This window comes from Styela clava, chromosome 8 (assembly GCF_964204865.1).
Source record: "Styela clava chromosome 8, kaStyClav1.hap1.2, whole genome shotgun sequence".
Lineage (NCBI taxonomy): Eukaryota > Metazoa > Chordata > Ascidiacea > Stolidobranchia > Styelidae > Styela > Styela clava.
The window spans coordinates 9,495,673-9,513,107 of record NC_135257.1 but is presented as its reverse complement, the minus strand read 5'-3'; the positions used below and the strand labels follow the sequence as shown (position 1 = coordinate 9,513,107).

General features: G+C 33.5%; 1 protein-coding gene across 1 annotated transcript in view; it reads left to right on the top strand.

Moving 5' to 3' along the window:
* LOC120345499 (dynein heavy chain domain-containing protein 1-like) overlaps positions 1-17,435 on the top strand; it is a 77,613-nt gene that overhangs the window by 51,950 nt on the left and 8,228 nt on the right. The window contains exons 71-92 of the mRNA XM_039414965.2: positions 144-261; positions 961-1,082; positions 1,563-1,748; positions 3,336-3,429; positions 3,888-4,018; positions 4,312-4,422; positions 5,032-5,149; positions 5,751-6,003; positions 6,349-6,533; positions 7,087-7,180; positions 7,278-7,450; positions 7,899-8,013; positions 8,403-8,594; positions 8,962-9,210; positions 9,770-10,017; positions 10,813-10,962; positions 11,815-12,294; positions 13,186-13,429; positions 13,856-13,987; positions 14,753-14,959; positions 15,776-15,958; positions 16,519-16,735. Of these exons, the coding sequence (XP_039270899.2) occupies positions 144-261; positions 961-1,082; positions 1,563-1,748; positions 3,336-3,429; positions 3,888-4,018; positions 4,312-4,422; positions 5,032-5,149; positions 5,751-6,003; positions 6,349-6,533; positions 7,087-7,180; positions 7,278-7,450; positions 7,899-8,013; positions 8,403-8,594; positions 8,962-9,210; positions 9,770-10,017; positions 10,813-10,962; positions 11,815-12,294; positions 13,186-13,429; positions 13,856-13,987; positions 14,753-14,959; positions 15,776-15,958; positions 16,519-16,735 (4,002 nt within the window). The remainder of the gene's footprint in view (positions 1-143; positions 262-960; positions 1,083-1,562; positions 1,749-3,335; positions 3,430-3,887; positions 4,019-4,311; positions 4,423-5,031; positions 5,150-5,750; positions 6,004-6,348; positions 6,534-7,086; positions 7,181-7,277; positions 7,451-7,898; positions 8,014-8,402; positions 8,595-8,961; positions 9,211-9,769; positions 10,018-10,812; positions 10,963-11,814; positions 12,295-13,185; positions 13,430-13,855; positions 13,988-14,752; positions 14,960-15,775; positions 15,959-16,518; positions 16,736-17,435) is intronic.

The window sequence follows — 17,435 nt, the reverse complement described above, 5'->3', positions numbered from 1 at the left end:
ACTTTGGATTACTATATGGTTGAGCTGGCTCATTTCTCTCCCTTAAATACGTAAGAAATAATTATTTTGCTCTGCGTCTTTTTTTCCATCTTTGAGTCTCAATTTTTGATTTTATTGATTACTTCAGTGATTTTATTTTACAGGAAGACGATCTCTCACGAAGTTAGCTGCTTATTTATGTAAAGCTAATATATTCAATGCAAAAGCAGAGCAAAGTAAAAATTCTGATAAAATCTTGAATAGGAGAGAGACTTTGAGAAGGTGTGTGTTTCCATTACAAGTTTTGGGAATTCATGACAATTCATATTATCTAAAATTGTTAAATTCGAACATTGGAACGCCCTTTTAAAGAATTTCAAACTTCCATATTTATAACTGCTTCATTTTGTTTGTTAGTTTTTTAAATTAGAGATGAGCTATTGTTCTTTTTCAGACTCATCTATGTATATCAATTCAATTTTTATTTGTTTAAATTATTCTATTTCATATCTAAGTTTACAAGTAAAAATTTCTGTGTTCAAAATTTTTGAAATGAATCTTGACCCTTTCACACTAAAAAGAGTAAAATTTTGGATCATCTCAATTTACGAAATACAATTTGGTAAGTAAAAAAATGTACAGACTGTTCTTGAGCAAGACCTTCTAAGGAAACCAGGAGTTTCCAATGCCAGCATCCTTTTCATTGAGTCACACACAGACCAACTTGGGTTTGTCAGAAGGGACTATAAGTTTTCAGACTGTTTCTATCAGTGAAACATTCGATGGAGTCACCCAGGAGTAAGAAGAGAATTAAAGTTTTTACTAACAATATTGCTGGACTTAATTTTTTCAACATCGGTTTTTAAAAAACTTAAAATCTGTAACTGATATTTATCATTATGGGTAAATTCCCAGTGTTACATTATGATAACTAATAGTATACACTTGTCATTAAATTATGTTATGTACACTGTTCTACAGGTTCATAATTGAAGCTAGTATGTCTGCTGGTATTAAAAATGAAAGTACAATATTACTTGTTGATGATGATTTTTCATCTGATGTCAACTGTATTGAAGATATATGTGCACTTGTGAAAGATGGTGAGACACATTAGTATTGTTCCTTTATGAGCTTAATCGTTTATGTTTTCTATTCTGATGTTTGCTGCTCTGTGATGTATTTGACTTTTGAAGATTCTCAACTGGTCCATTACACACACGAAAGCACAAATTAAAATGTATTTTTGAGTCTCTGATGAAGATCATAGGTTAAACCCCCATATTCGCTGCCTCGTCTGGCTTTAATAAAATTGTGTTGGTAATGTTGAATTCAGAAGATTTTAGCGTTTTCAAAACAGGGTAGATTATGTGCTGGTGCGTGCTTGTTTAGAGCCTTGTACAAAGTGAAAATAGAAGAATCTTTTGGATAGTTGGGATAAACTTTTTACAAAAAAAATAGTGATTTTGACTATCTGTGTTCCTGAGACTCTAACTTTTGATTGAATTTTAAAAAATATAATTTTTGTTATATTATGACTCACTCATCTCTATATCAACTTTAACCACTTCCTGGTTCATTAGGTCAAAGCCCATCCCTCTACACTCATGAGGAACTGGTAAATGTAGCAGCAGAGATATTACCTGGTACAGGATCTGTTCGAGGTGGAACATCTTCTGAGAAATTAGATCGATGCTTAGAAGATTATTTCAATCGTGTTTTGTTGAATTTACATGTTGTATTATTGATGCCATATTCTTCTTTTGACGGTAAGTGCTTAAAATATGGACATGGTTTGTATTGTGAAAATTGGGTTATGAAAACCTATCATCAATTTAAAATGTAAGCTACACTTTGTGTATTGTACACTTTCCTTACTTTGCCCTTTAGTTTAGCACTTGACTATGATAGCATCGCAGTTAAAACTCCGGGTTCAAATCCCAAGCCCACCACTTCATTAATAATGTAATGAATTGGGTTGGCAATGCCAATGATGTAATAGAGTGGTTCCCAAGCCGCGGTAACAATTTAAAATGACCCGCCGAACTTATTTTAAACAGTTTACCACTTTATGTTTTTATAGTTTTGCGTTCTAGATACCGCCAATTGTGACTCCAGTATCATAGTTTGAGCATGTGTATATTCAATTAACAACAATGCAGTTATACCGATATTTCAATTTTATGTACCGATATTAAGATTACATACAGGTGTGTCCTTGAGGGTGCTCCCATCTCCCGGGCAGCAAATATCTTCCCTATACTAATTTTGTCCCCCCTCAATTAACCTTGGGTACCACTGATGTATTAAATTGGCAACCGGAAAAATTACATTCCTTTCAAATCATGTAACAATGATTATGTCTTACATTAAACAGTTATCTGTAATTTTCCACAGTCAATAAAATAATATCAACATTTTTATTTCGGAGAAAGAAGTTCAATAATACCTTATATTATAATATATATGGGCCATTCCAAGCAAAAGTTGAATTCCATCAATTTTTTAAAAAGTGTAGTGAAAGTAATTTTTTTTAATTTTTGATATCAAAAGACATTGGAATTTAATTGGACTGCATTCATTTCATCGAACAATTTAAAATTTCACCCAGGTTTTTGATGGTTTTTGAAAAATGGCCTGAAATGTAGAAATTTTGGTATAATTGACATATTTTGTGATGATTCCTGACACAAAGTGTTTGATTGTGTGGTACAGTTATTTCATATGGAATTGACGCACTGGATTTAAATTAATAAAGTTTAAATGTTTGCAGTGCTGTAGAACATTTCTTCACCCATTTAACGATTTATTACCAGAATTTTAAGAGATGATAGATGCCGCTATTCCGAAGTGGAAAAATGTCCTGTAGTGTCACGTCCTGTAGTGTCACATACAATATGCACATTATTGGCATGGATTTACAGTGTTACATTAAGTAACTTGAGCAGCACATAGAGGGGTAGTTCAGCTACTGCACCAGAAAATATTATGGGCTCCTACTGTACCATCGCAAAAATTTCCAGCACAACACAACGTACTGTTAGTGCATGGTGGATTTGCTGTCCTGTAGTGTCACGCTATATTTTACTATATTTTTTTTATCTACTAAGTAAGGTTGGGTGTAACTTTTGTGCAATTTTTTACATATTCAATAAAGCAACTGATTGGACAATGAAACAAAACATGTAGCTGAAAATGTGAAAATATATTGAATCTAACAACATGCAAAATTTCTGGAATTGTCCCGTAGTGTCACTTGGAATAGCCCATATATTATCTTCCCAATAGGTTTCAGATGTCGCACTTTGATGCTGTTTTTTTATTGTATTCACATTTAGAACAAAATGTTTATTTAGGTCCACATGATTTATCTGACATTATGAATACATCAAGAAGTCGTTATTTCCATCAGAAGGGAGAATACGAATCACTTCATAAACTTTTAAAGAGGTTGGTGTACCATATATACTCATTTAGAAGAAGATCCAGCAAGTTTAAAGTAGACAAAATATACCAACATGCTTTATTTGTTACTTATTTATCGATATGCTTATAAGCTTCTAGGACAAAAAGTGCACTTAAAGTTTGGTTGCTGAATTTTTGTTATTGTTGCTTGGGAAAAATCTTTTTTTTTGAATCAATTTCTTTCGAATTTTCAGTACTTAAAAATGGTTAAAACTATTGCTTTTATTTGTTTTATTTATTTTTTTTAAACATCCTTTCAGTCCTGGGACTCTATATTTTGCTAAAAAAAATCTTATGGGAACGCTTTTTTCATTAAATATGGTAACACTTGCCCTTTTCTACCTATATTGATCCACAGACTTTGTGTCCTTTGCTGTCTTATTTTTCACATATTGTTTTTTGCTTCTTGATTGATCCTATCTTCTGATTGCCAACTTTTTTAGATGTCCTGAGCTATTGACAAGGTTTTCATCTGTTGATTTATATGAAGCATGGAATCATGTAGCATGGATGAAAGTTGCTGAAAATTATCTTGAAGAATTTACTGGGATTTCTTCAGACTTCGGATCACCTGGTAATTATCAAGATTGCTATTTATATGAATGTGCATCTTCTACAAAAATTTTCTCCACATTATTTTATGGTATCTTTTTTTTTTTATTCTTTCTTTTCATCAATTGTCAAAATTTTTGATACAGTATACCACAAGGTGTAAGACTACATTTAACTGTGACAACACTGAGGAATATTTTGAAATTTTATAGTCAATTTTACTTCGACAAACAGACATTTTATATCTATTGCGAGTATTTGATACTTTTTGTGAGTTTATATCAAATACATAATTTCCCATTTTTCTTTATCTAGGAGGCAAAATACCTATTCCGTGGCCTTCAGATATATCAGCTGAACAACAAATTGTCAATCTATGTCATGTTATGGCTTTCATACATCGGGATGTTGTCAGAAGAATAAAAGGTGAAAATAGAGAGTGTCAATTTGAACATAATAAAATATTGTCATCCCAACTGATCTCTTGTTGGAGAACTAGTCCATTGCTCTATCCAACTTTTTTCAAAAAGCGGAAATCCTATGAGATGATATCTTGAATCTTGGGGGTTTGGGGCCTTCTGTACATACATGAAAGCTTGTAAATGGTTGTTCTATAAGAGCACTGAATTCACTTCAGATCGGTGGTTCTCAAACTGTGGCACATGGGCCAATAACGACCCGTGTGACGACTTAATATGCTCCTCTCAACCTAAGTGAAAATGTTTACCACTTCATGTTTTTTTTTTGTGTTCTAGATACCGCCAATTGTTACGCCATTATCACAGTTTAGGCACATGTATAGTCGTAACAATTCAGTTCGGTATCTTAACAATTCTGTATCTTATTTATACATACCGGTATCGGCCTCTTGCTGGGGGCTCCCCTCTTCTGGCGGGCGAATATCCTTCAGCTTCTAATTTTGGCCCGCAGTCAATCAACTTTGGGCACCACTGCTTTAGATGAACATTTACATTTATCTTTTAATGTCTAACAGCCTGTATTTAATGTTACCAGAAAATTTTATGTTTTTCGCAGCTATTTCACCAAACTATGCGAATAAACTGATTACACCGACTACGTTCCGCACACTGTCAGAACTACTCGTCAATATTTCTATAAAAGTTGGAAGAGATGAGAAAAAATTACTCAGAAGGTAACTGAAATAATTTTAGCATTGCCATTGTGTATTTTTTGACACTACAATTGTCCTACTACAGGAATACTCAAACATTATTGCTTTTACGGTATGCAACGATTTTTTTCATTTTTTTTTTTATAAATTATAGTTGTTCCATAATTTTTCTAGGTAAATCTTAAGATAGAACGTTTTTGATTTAAAGGAAAGATGTTCATTACAGTTTCTATACTTTACTTTACACTATACAAACTTACGGAAATGAAAAAGTTTCCAAAAAAAAACAGTAATCTAGATTAAAACTGACATGTAATTTCAATAATTGCATTTAAATTAAATTGGTAAATTGTTTCATCACACCAAATATTAGTAACACAATCACTTTGTCTTTTTTGATTCACAAAAAAGATTGCTCATTCTCACTGAAGGGCGGTTGACGTAACCGCTGGCAGACTTGGCTTCACTCACCAACTAAAATCTAAGTACTTGAACATTTAAATAGTCAACTATTCTTATATACAACATGGTCTTGTAATTGGGTATATGCATTGCACGTTAATAACTATCTTGCAACCTTTGTTCGCGGCATGAAATTAAAAATTCTATATTTGTTTTTTAGATATGAGCGGGTTTTAAAGAAGATTCATGATGCAGAAGCTAGTGTTGAGCGTTATTCTCTTGGTAAAGAAGGTTTACTTCCTCTGCTAGAAGCTGCTCGAGACACAGAAAGATCTTGGAAACGACATGTTGAACAAGAACGAAGAGAATATATTGAAGCAAGACAAAGATGTGATCTAGAAGAAGACATCATAGAAAAACTGGAAGAAGAAGTGGTTTTTCTAAAACAAGATGCTAAATTAGCATTTGATAAGGTTAGTTCATATTTCAAATGTGCTAATGATTACATGTTCTTGCTCCTTTCGATCAAAGTTTCCTGTTGAACTGAGTGCTAAGATTTACTGAAACCAAGTTCATTTGTGGTGGTGTATTACTGTCAACGATTGTAGTCAACCAGTCAGGGAATCAGTTCAAATAATACCATCAGGAAAACATAAAAACAAATGAATTATTCATAAAAACAACATTTATACATCAGCTTGGTTATGATGATATTAGAAGTTCAAGTGTTTTACTTTTGCTAAGAAGCACTATGAGTGTGACTGCTTTTGAGTGCTAAGCTGTGTTGCATCAGTCAAATTTTTTTTATTCTGTTTCAGGTCAATCCTCTTTACAGTTCTGCTGTGGCTGCAATGCGAGCTTTGACAGTGCAAGGTTTAGATGAACTGAAGAGATATAAGCAACCTCCTGAACATGCTGTTACTGTTGTAAAAGCTTTATGTGATATGTTTGATGTGAAACCTGCTAACTGGGATAATGGAAAAGCACTTATCATGCAAGACAAGTATGTTGGTGCTATAACAGAATATCTTCCGCATTTTATATAAAGTGTTACACATTTTTGTATAAGACTCCTTGCTTAGCACATATTAAATGTTGAAGTTACTTGGAGGGCCTGTTTCGTTTCGAAATTTACAATTTACAATTCTAGCATAATAGGTCGGCCAACATGCTAAAGCCCACTGTGGTAATGTTTGAGCACCTTCAAATATTATCATTCTTTAATTTTTTAATTATGGTAACAGTACTGTTCTATGATTTTCCTTTTCCTATAAAATATTCTTTTTCCTTGCCCAATATTTGAGAAATTGGCGAAGATGTCATGCCAAGTCAAAAAAAATTGGGACTTCCTGAAGTATGCGCACCAAGATGGCGTACAACCTGAAATCAGGTTGTGTACCAGGTTAGGGTTAAGGTTATGTGACATCTTGGTGCGCATACTTCAGGAGTACCAAAATTTGATTAAAAACTTCGTATCATTTCTGCAACTAGATTATTGCTTGACCTGTTTTCTTTCTAATTTCCATGCAATTTGATGCAATTCATTTTTGTTTCAGCTTTTATGAAGAATTGGAATTTTTTGACAAAGACAATATTCCAGAGAATATTTATCAAGCACTCAGCAAGAATGTCAGAGATCCAGAGTTCCAGGTGAGAATCATGTTAATAACCTTCCAATAGTTCAACAGTTTAACAGTTTAATTATCATTTCTGTACAATTTCAACTATAAAAATTATTTACTCCCAGCCTGCTCAAATAGCGAAAGGAAGCAAGGCAGCAGAGTCATTATGTACTTGGATGCATGCTGTACACAGCTATGCTAAATTGTCCAGATACCTCAATCCGAAAATTGCTAAACTCAAACAAGCAGAAACGAAGATGAAAAAAGCACAAGCGACTCTTGGAGCTAAACGTGTGAGGTAAGTATATTCAAACTATATTCCCAGATATAAAAAATATCGAAAACTAAACTTTTATTTTATTCCCACAACTATTTCATTAATTTTCCCTGTAATCGGTTTATTTTATGCTAAATAATCAGCTACTATCAAAATATACAGTAGTCTTCAAAATAAGATGGAAAATCTCACTTCGTTATTTTACAGTTAATCCTCATGCCAGCCATTCAATTTTCTTAATATTATGGTAAAATCTGGACAAATACCCTGGTTTTTTAATATGGATATTTATATGACAATTCCATATTAATCTCACTTATAAATCCAATTCTGATATTCCTGAAATATAGACTAATTTTCGAGAGAGATCATGTTTTGTTTAATCACAGATATTTTTAAAATTAGATTTATTAGAATTGTTCAATTGATCTTGAATTTACCTCATTAATATTCAAATTGATATTTTCAGATGTAACCAAATCAAAGAAGAACTTGATTCCAAAATACAACAACATAAAAATGCAAGTCGAGCCGTCAGAAGATATGAGAGAGATTTAATAGATCTTGAATCGAAAATGGCAAAGGTCTGAAAGTGTATAATTTAGTAGAGCATGGCAATGTATTGCATAACATTAATTTTATATTGGTGCCACAACTTAAGAATCTGTGGCACAAGCCTTATGTCTACCACTTCATCCAGGTCGAAGTTAATTGACTGGGCTATGCTAAATTTACTGATTATGTTTCCTCTATTTTTTTAAATTTAGTACTTTCAGTTCTATTATCAATTAGAAATTATTTGCAAATTTTATATTTATATGCTTTTTACTTCAAACCAATGCTAGCCAAGGAACTACTATTGCTTTGAAGGACCGGATTTTGTCTGATTCTGAGTTGGCTTGCGGCACAGGATTTGAACAACAAAATACAATAAGAATAAACTAATTGAATGGTCATTTTATTTTTACTCCAGGCTCAGATGTTGATGGGAAATCTCGCAGAATATGTCTTGAGATGGAGACATGAACGGCATTCTACTATTTCAAGATTGGAATCAGCAGTTGGTGATAGTCTTCTTACTGCTGCATGTTTAACATACCATAGTGTTCTGTGTAAAGAACAAAGAGAAATAGCACTGGAAGAATGGAAAAAAGCCTGCACACATGTCAGTATTTGTAAAATATTTTATTTATCACAGAAGTTTTTACATCTGAGATAAATCATTTCATTTTAAGAATGGTATAAACATAATGTTCTACTGTCAATTTCATAGTTTTAACTAGTTAACTTGTCATAGCTTCATAATTGAAGTCATAGTTTCATAATTGAAGACAAAATTTCTGGAGAAAACTGAAGAAAAATTTCTTAACCTCATCCCAGGTTTTAAGGTTGTAACTGAAGTTTGTTGATGAACAAATCAATAATACACAAATTTAGACTTGAATTGCCAAGTTTAGCTTTACTATTTTTTTTATATGATATCAAATATCTTCTATGTTGATTCAACTTTTCAATCTGTCATATTTCAACAGGATCGAATAGATGAAAAGTCTGGTACATTCGAGTCATCTCGTCAACATTCAGCAACACAAAAGCACAGAGATTTACATTCAACTCCAAGTCCCACTAGACAAGTTCAATCTACCACTCCTTCTGGATTCAGTGAGGCTGATACCTGGGGAGATATAGATGATGAAAGTTCAATAATGACTTCAAAATATCGTCCCCTTGTTATTGTGAGAGAAGAATTTGATTCATCCAATCTTCTCATCTCTGAAGCAGTAAGTTGACTTTAATCAATATACAATATATCCTTGCATTTCAATCTCAATTCTGAACTGTTGAAAAACAGTCAGCAATCCTTTAAATCTGTCACCCTCAATCTTTTTGGCATGTCCTATTTCAGAGTGATCCAGGAATCTTATTGCACACTAACACATATATTTCTGTCACATTTCATCTGACCAAGGTTAAACTTCCTCAGACATACATAATTTAATGTTGTAGATAAAATATTACATTAATTAGACATTGAATCATGTAGAATAGTTATCTTCACTCTTGCTACACCATTCTCGTATTATGTGCATACATTTACCAACGCAAAAGCATGGAAGAAGAATAAGTATTTGGTCCCACAGAAACCAAACAAGGGACAAAATCTTATTCCATTTGTACAAGAAACAGTATTGGATCAGTTTTGAAAGGATAATAACAATTTTCTCAACAATTTATGAACACGATTCACGGGATATCAGTATTTTGTGTCCAATAATCATAAAATTTTTCATGCAAGGTGCTTAATACTCTCATCAACTTTGCTTGTTACTTTTTTCACAGATTCACAGAGAATGGCATCGTGGTGGTTTACCAAGAGATCCTCGAATTCGATCTAACATTGTATCGATACTTGCGAGTTCTTTATATCAACAATCTTCTTGGCCTTTGATATTTGATCCAGATAATCAATTACGTTTATGGATGAAAACAATCGTCAAAAACTTCTGTTTAATGAGATCGAAAGAAAAATTATCAATTGCTGAAGATGAACAAGAGTCACCTTATCCTTCTAGCGGAGATCCATCAAGGTATTATACAGTAGATATAAACTGGGCAATATTTCGTTGAAATTCGAAGTACACGCTTATCTGAGCTATCGAGGGTTTGAATTACGATACATAATAGTTAATTAATTCAACACTTTGAATCAGTGTTTTCTTGTTTACTATTAAGTCTCCTAAAAACTGCATTACTGGATCATGGCTTGTACTATTATTACTTTTTGATTTATTTCTCATTTCATTTAAACATATTCTCCGAATAGAAAGAAGTTAATGTAATATTGCAGAGGTAATATTTATTAACAAGGTGAAAAGGATTGTGGCACTCTTTATTGTTGCATGGTGATTCACATAACCACACCCATGTAAATAGACAGCATGTACTCATATATGACCTGAACTAGTAACTGGCAGGATTTCTTATTGACTTTTCTCTTCTCTGATAAATAGATAGAAGAAATCATGTTCTGTTTTAAATAAGTTATGCAAAATATGACTTGTTGAGGGTGTGACTATTTAACAGCTCATCCCTGGGTACTCCTGTAGTGTGTGTACCAGGTTAGGGTTAGGTCATAATTTTATTCCGATTTTCTTTATTTTAGTTCTATTACGAGTTCGGGGACTCTCTGTTTTAGCCAAGTTAATATATCCCCTGCCCATAGGTTTCAGTTCCTTTACACAACTTGATGTAAAGTAGGCAAACAAAATTAGTTAGCTCTATATTGGTACACACACTCCTGGAGCGCCCATTCGTGTTATTTTTGTAAAGCAAAATAATTATTTCCGCCTCAAAATTGGAATCATGTATTTGAAATTTTACAGCACAAGTCAAAGTGAGGGAGTAGATATATATGATGATACTGAAAGTACTATGGAATCGAGTAGTCATGATTATGATGATTCTTCTTCTGCTTATTATGATGATTTTGAAAGTACTGTCATAAGTGTTACAAGTACTGCTCAAACAATGAGGTTTGTTGATATATTTAATATAATTACAGAAATTATTGAAATAGTTTTGAAATAACTTCTTTTAAAAAAATGATAAATAATTAATTTTTTTAATCTATCTATCTATTTTTTGGAAATTTTAGTCTGGAATTTTAGATTGTAACATGAAATTTTAATCCCTACGATTCTACTTAAGACTACCAACAGGTTTGAATTTTAATTTTTTCAAATATCCTTTTTAACTATGGTTTTCCTGGTGCAGGTTTATCTTATGTTATGGTATATTTTCTTGCACATGCAGGCTTTACTCTGTATTGTTCAGAGCAGCGGGGTGTAAACTGTGGCCTGCGGGCCAAATGCGACCCACAAAGAAAAATTGTGTGGCCCGCAAAAAGGTGCCAATTTAGAATGGTGTGCAGCCCGAAAACGAGTTATTAATTTAGTTTAATCTGGCACATGCGAATAATTCCAACCCCTTCACGTTTCGAAGCCTATACCTGAGTGCAAATATTATCTATGCCTATGATGTTACAATGTCCCAAATTCATGTGTCTGCTAGAAACTACTAGAAATCATGTGTTGAATAAAGGTGCGGCTTGCGGTTGCACCAAGTTATTTGTATCTGGCCCTCCTGTATCAAAGGGCTGCACAGCCCTGGTTTAGATGGATTCCCTAAATTACATTCTTACCCATGCTTGATTATAAGATCTTATGATTTGAATTCTTTGGACATGCTAAATTTATTTGTGAATTTATTGTAATACTATGTGATACTTTACTCTTTTCTGTTTGTGTTTGACTATTTTCCAAATCTATCTTCTCATGTTGTGACTCATATCTAGTTTTATAAAATTTAAATTAATCTTTTTTCAGAAGTGGAGGTACATCTCGTAAATCAAACAAAAATAAAGGAGTTAGATTTGCTGATGAAAAGAAGACAGAACCACAGCCTACCATCGGCACAACATCTCAGAAAGAATCTGAAGTAACACCTGAAACGAAACCTGTTAGTCAAGAGGATATTACTCAAATTGAAGATGTGTATAAAGAACCAAAAACGCTTTTAAACATCATTATCTGCGAAGCTGACAATCCAGCATTGAAAAACAAAATTGTGGAAGCGGTACAGAACGGGCTTATACTGTTTGTCACCAATCTTGAAAAAGCATCGTTTTCTGCTGCTCACGAGTTATTGCTTTTACGACATCAGCTTCGATATCGAGATGAACTTTCAACATCTTCTCTTGGAATATCATCATCTTCTCGAATTTCCCTCTCTCTCACTGGTACGGGAAGTCGCAAGATTCAAAGTCATCATATTGTGTATCACCATCATGTGCATAGTAACTTCAGGTTGGTTTATAATATATATATTTTTTTCTTCGCTTGACACATTCATGTGTTGCTTAGAGAGGAAGGTTAGGAGATGATGGAATTTTTGACCAACCTCGCCCCTACCTGTTTCCCCATCTTAATTAGATATATATGGATATCTAACTGTTTGAATATTCATAATACATTAACATAACTAAGTATATACATTAAATAGATAGTAAGCAGTAAAAAGTTGTTTGCTCTAATACATATTATCGTTTTTCTTCTCCCATGATTATGAAATTCCAAGCTTTCCAAAACATACAGGTAGTAGTGGGAACAATGGCTTAGCGGTTAGGACGTTGGACTTTAACTATGCTCAGCAGTGTGGTACATCGAGCTAAGCATTCGGAATACACTCGCCACCGCACCTCTAATAATTATGTGCAAGAGGATTGTTGAACTCATCGGCGCCGTAGGGTGGTTCACGTAATTGTTGATTGGTTACGGCTTCTCCGCGATCGAGTCCATGCATCTAAAACTAAATAACTTCCTAACTAATCCCATATGACATGGATTGGTAACCGGACGAGAGGCCGTGGTTCGCCATATAAATAAGCCATCTTGTCGACTTTCCTCTCTCCTAAAATAAATATGTAAATCCTATCCTATGTCAGCATCACAGGTTAAATCTCTTAGATTCAAACCCCGTGCTCACAACCTCACCCTGGGTGCAATAGAATCAGGCAGACATTGCCGTACTATAAAGATCTTCCAATCTTTTCAAAAAATAGGGGTTCTTCACATATCCATGTTTGATTGTGCAGAGTCTTGTTCAGAGAGAAAGTATAGAAAGTAGTTCACATTACCAACATAATTTAATTGAAATTTTTAAGAAGATTTAATATGGAATATAATCAATTTTTTTAGACTATATTTGAGCTGCAGTGTTGATATGAACTTCCTTGGAGGTCATGGGTTCCCAAATCTACCAATGCATATCTGTAGCTGTGTTGATTTTTCTCTTGATGGAGATGGTCTTGAAGAAAAATTGACTCAAATTGTTATGGCTCAGGAAAGACCAGAATTTGAAAGTCACCGTAGGTTACTGGAAGCCGATATTTTTCATCTTGAAGAACAGAAAGAACGTCTTCAATCTGATTTACTTTTAAAAGTAAGCTTCGTTTTTAATTTCATTTGCAGTTTTAAGAGCTCAATTGTGATTAATCGTTCTAATTTTCAAATCTATGAAAGTTTGGTAAACTTGTCATCTTCACATTGATTTTAGCATTTTAATGGAGCCTGCTGTGTCTCTTGCAGATAAGATGTTTGGTTTTCATAAAAATTTAGGCATTGACATGTTCAATCCTTGATAAATTTTTGGAGACGTTTGACATCTTTCACCTCAATTGAGCAATTGCTTACCGATACCGATGCAGGAAGAAACGGTTTTTTCTTCTACCATATCTACCAACTTCATTGCATTCCAAATATGGTCTGCTATTTTCATTAGCCCCCATAGTCACTAGGCTTGTGCACTGGTTTCTATATCATTATGTAAAACTTTGAGTATTATAATCAAATTTAATATTTTATGTAGGTTTCCGGTATTGAAGGTCCTATTCTTTCTGATCCCACATTACTAGATGCAATTCGTGATTGTAAACGGGAAACTATTGGAACAGATACAACTTTAGCTGAAACTAAAGTTATGGAATCAAACCTTTTACAGGTAAAAGCAAAAAGGAATTGCAAAATTAATCTTAAAATGTATTGAATCATTTGCAAAATCAGCTTGTTTTAGTTTTTCTTAGTGTATGAAACATTTATTTTTCATAATCTATGTCTTCAAGTTTGATCTGTTGACATATCAACTTAATGTATATAGATTAAATTGCTATTACTGTTTTTGGTATGGGAATTTTGGCACCTCGGATGGGGGTTTTGGTCAAGGCAGGCGGTATTTCTCAATTCGGGAAGAATTCCATTCCCTTGATGGATTTTGTTGTTTTTGCAGAGGAAATACAGGAATATTGTTTTGTATTTAGTGAAGTTTCACTAATAATACTTTTGATTTGTAATACATAGTTATGCTCACATTATAAGCTGTTAAAACCGTGCAAAGGCTACAGTGCAAGTTGAGCATATCACCAGTTTGGGATCCTTAGAAATTGAACAAATAATAAAAACATAGTTTTATGCATAGTCAGAAAAAAATGAAGAGATTCAGAATAGGCAAAGAGAAGAATATATCAAAAAAGGTCGGGTCTGGGTAAAGGGGGTAACCCTTTGGGGGTCATGAAATCTCCAACAGATGAAACTAAGATGATTAATAACAAATATGTTCTGGATCCTGATAAACAGCCAAGAAACATATACTTGTGGCTTTAAAAGCTCAAGATTTTTATCGAAAAGCTTGCTTTTCACATATTTTCTGATTTTTTTTTAAAGTTTCTAAAACTAACTATCGGTATATAATTATATCTCTTTATTGTAGAAAAAGATCGATTTAGAGAATGTTGCCAAACAAGGAAAAATCGTTTATGAAGCTTTATCGCAAACAACAATTCTTAAACCTAATATATATTACTGGACTGCAAACAAGTTCATCCATCTATTTACAAGTACATTGAAGTCAAGAATGAGAGGAAAAGCAAGTGTTAATGCAAATGCTAATTCTACAAGTGGTGGATCATTGATCAAGGTAAAATAAAAAATCAATTCTATGCCTTCACAAAAAAACTAAATTAGCTTTTGTCCCATTTTTCAGAAATGGACTTTTTTAGATTTTTGGTTATTATGGAACAAAGGCCATCATTTTGTCTGGGTTTCGTTGATGTACCTGTTTTAGTTTTGACTTTAGGTTAGTGTTTCTCAAACTGTGCTCCGCGGAACACTGCTGTTCTGCGAGCTTCTTTGGAGTGTTCCGCGGGACAGGGATCAAAATTGCAACTAAATTGGTTGCCATGGTGGTCTCGGTCGTACCTTCCCCCCTCTATTCGTAAATTTGTCTTCCAACTGGCAACAAACATGCGGACATGCATTGCTATCTAAACAGGCCCCGTACCAGTTTGGAAAGCATGACGTTTTAGTTTTACTATGGGCTAAATTTTTTGGAAACCACCCTTGTCAATGGATTGTTGGCTTAAAACCGGAAGCCTCCAAAGACGGCGTAATAAGCTGGTTGTGCAAGATGATGCACACTGTAAATCCGTTACACAATTTTTTTGTTATCAATTTTACCTTCTAATTTCTTAGTGTTCCGCGAGGCGAGATTAAATGCATCAAAATAATGCTGACTAACAAGACCATGCACATCAAAAACTGCATTGGTGTGGGGGTCTACAGTATTTGATAGTAATTTTGTGTGCAAGGGCGAAGATAGTGGACGGAAAGTTAGGCCACGTGATAATTCCTGTTTTGCAATTCAGCCTGTTTCTGTCACCTAGTTGTGGGCATTTAAAATACCTACTGAAATTTCAAAGTAATTTTATTTATCTGCCATCATTTTCATTTTCAGTCTCGAGTTGCAGAATTGAATCAAAGTGTTCTGGAGTCGATCTTACGTCAATGCAAGAAAACTATGTTCAAGAATGATTCTCTTGTTTTCATGACACTGATGGCACTTTCAAAACTACAACAACAAAATAACATGACTAGTGATGAAGTTGGTAGTCTACTGTTGGGGGTTGAAGATTGCAAGGTAATGTGGTGGTTTTATAAGGTTCGGTTGTTATTATGAAATCTTAGTATCACTGTTGAAAATGCTTGTTTTTGAGACTTTTTGATTGATTAGGGTTGAATCGTATTTCAAATATTTATATTCAATGATTATGCCGTCACAATACAAATTATCAGAAATTCTAATTTGATTAAAATTGTAATTACCGGTAAATATGAAATTATTGATAAATTGAAAATCTTCATTTTAGGACTACATAGATCTTAATCTATCTATTTCTATGAGAGCTATGCCAATACTGTTAAGCCTAATCATCAGTTGTATTAAATTTTATGAATTCATTTTTGCTCATTATTTGGATTCTCTATATAACATCGATCGAAAAAAAAAATTGAAATTGAAATCAATTATGGAGAAAAAGTTTTTTTGAATATGGTCATATTTAGCCCCTAACATAAATTATAGCTTTTTACAATTTTTGTTTTGTTATCTGATACTCCAAAATGCTCAAAGAGAATAGATTTTTGATGAAGACTTTTTTGATAATCCGTATACCTACTCAAAATTTTAATTTCATGCAGCTGCCACCATCAGCACACCGAGTCACGATGATGAATCTTGTCAAACCAAAATGGATTAAAGATGACGTTTGGGAAGCAGCCAAAAATCTTGAACAGAAACATCGACAAACATTTGGAGGATTGGTCAGTTCTATTTCTACAAAACAAAAAAGATGGCAAGAATATTTACATTCAACACCTGTATTGTTGTCTAATGTACCATCTGACAATCTGCTTCGTAAGTATTGGCTTCTTAAATATTGCTCGCTAGTTGCTGCTTAACTCGTCGTTGAAAAGTTCTGACTTAGAGCACGGGTGTGCAACCTTCAATACAAGAGGGCCAAATATAAATAACTAGGTGAACCCCCGGGTCGCAACCTTTATTTAACAAAGGCTTTCTAGTAATTGCAAGCACTAAAATTTTGGTGATTGATTTCATGACATGCTTTGTTTGCTTCGCACAATCCAGCTGTTAAGGCATTGTAAACTCATAGGCATAGATAATAAATTAACAAAGGTATAGGCTTTGCAATGCTGAGGGATTGGAATTACTCACACATACCACATTAGAATAAATTAAAAACTCATTTTGTGGGCCCGCACATCATTCAAGATTGGCACTCCTTTGCAGGCTGCACAACTTTTCCTTGTAGGCTGCATTTGGCCGCAGGTTGCACACCCCTGGTTTAAAGCCATCCAGAGTTCCTGAAGTTGAAAAATATAATGTAGTGCATTTGTGTGTACAATATTGGTATCATTGTAAGATACTTTTTCATACATTTTGATTTTTCGTATTCAAGACTTGCTCTTGAAATCAGAAATGTAAGAATAAAACTTGTCATTGTAGGTACTGATGACTTTTCTATTCATTTGCAACATGATCTTGATCAGTATAAATTAGGATATCTATAATTTTCCATCCAGATGAAATTTGTAAT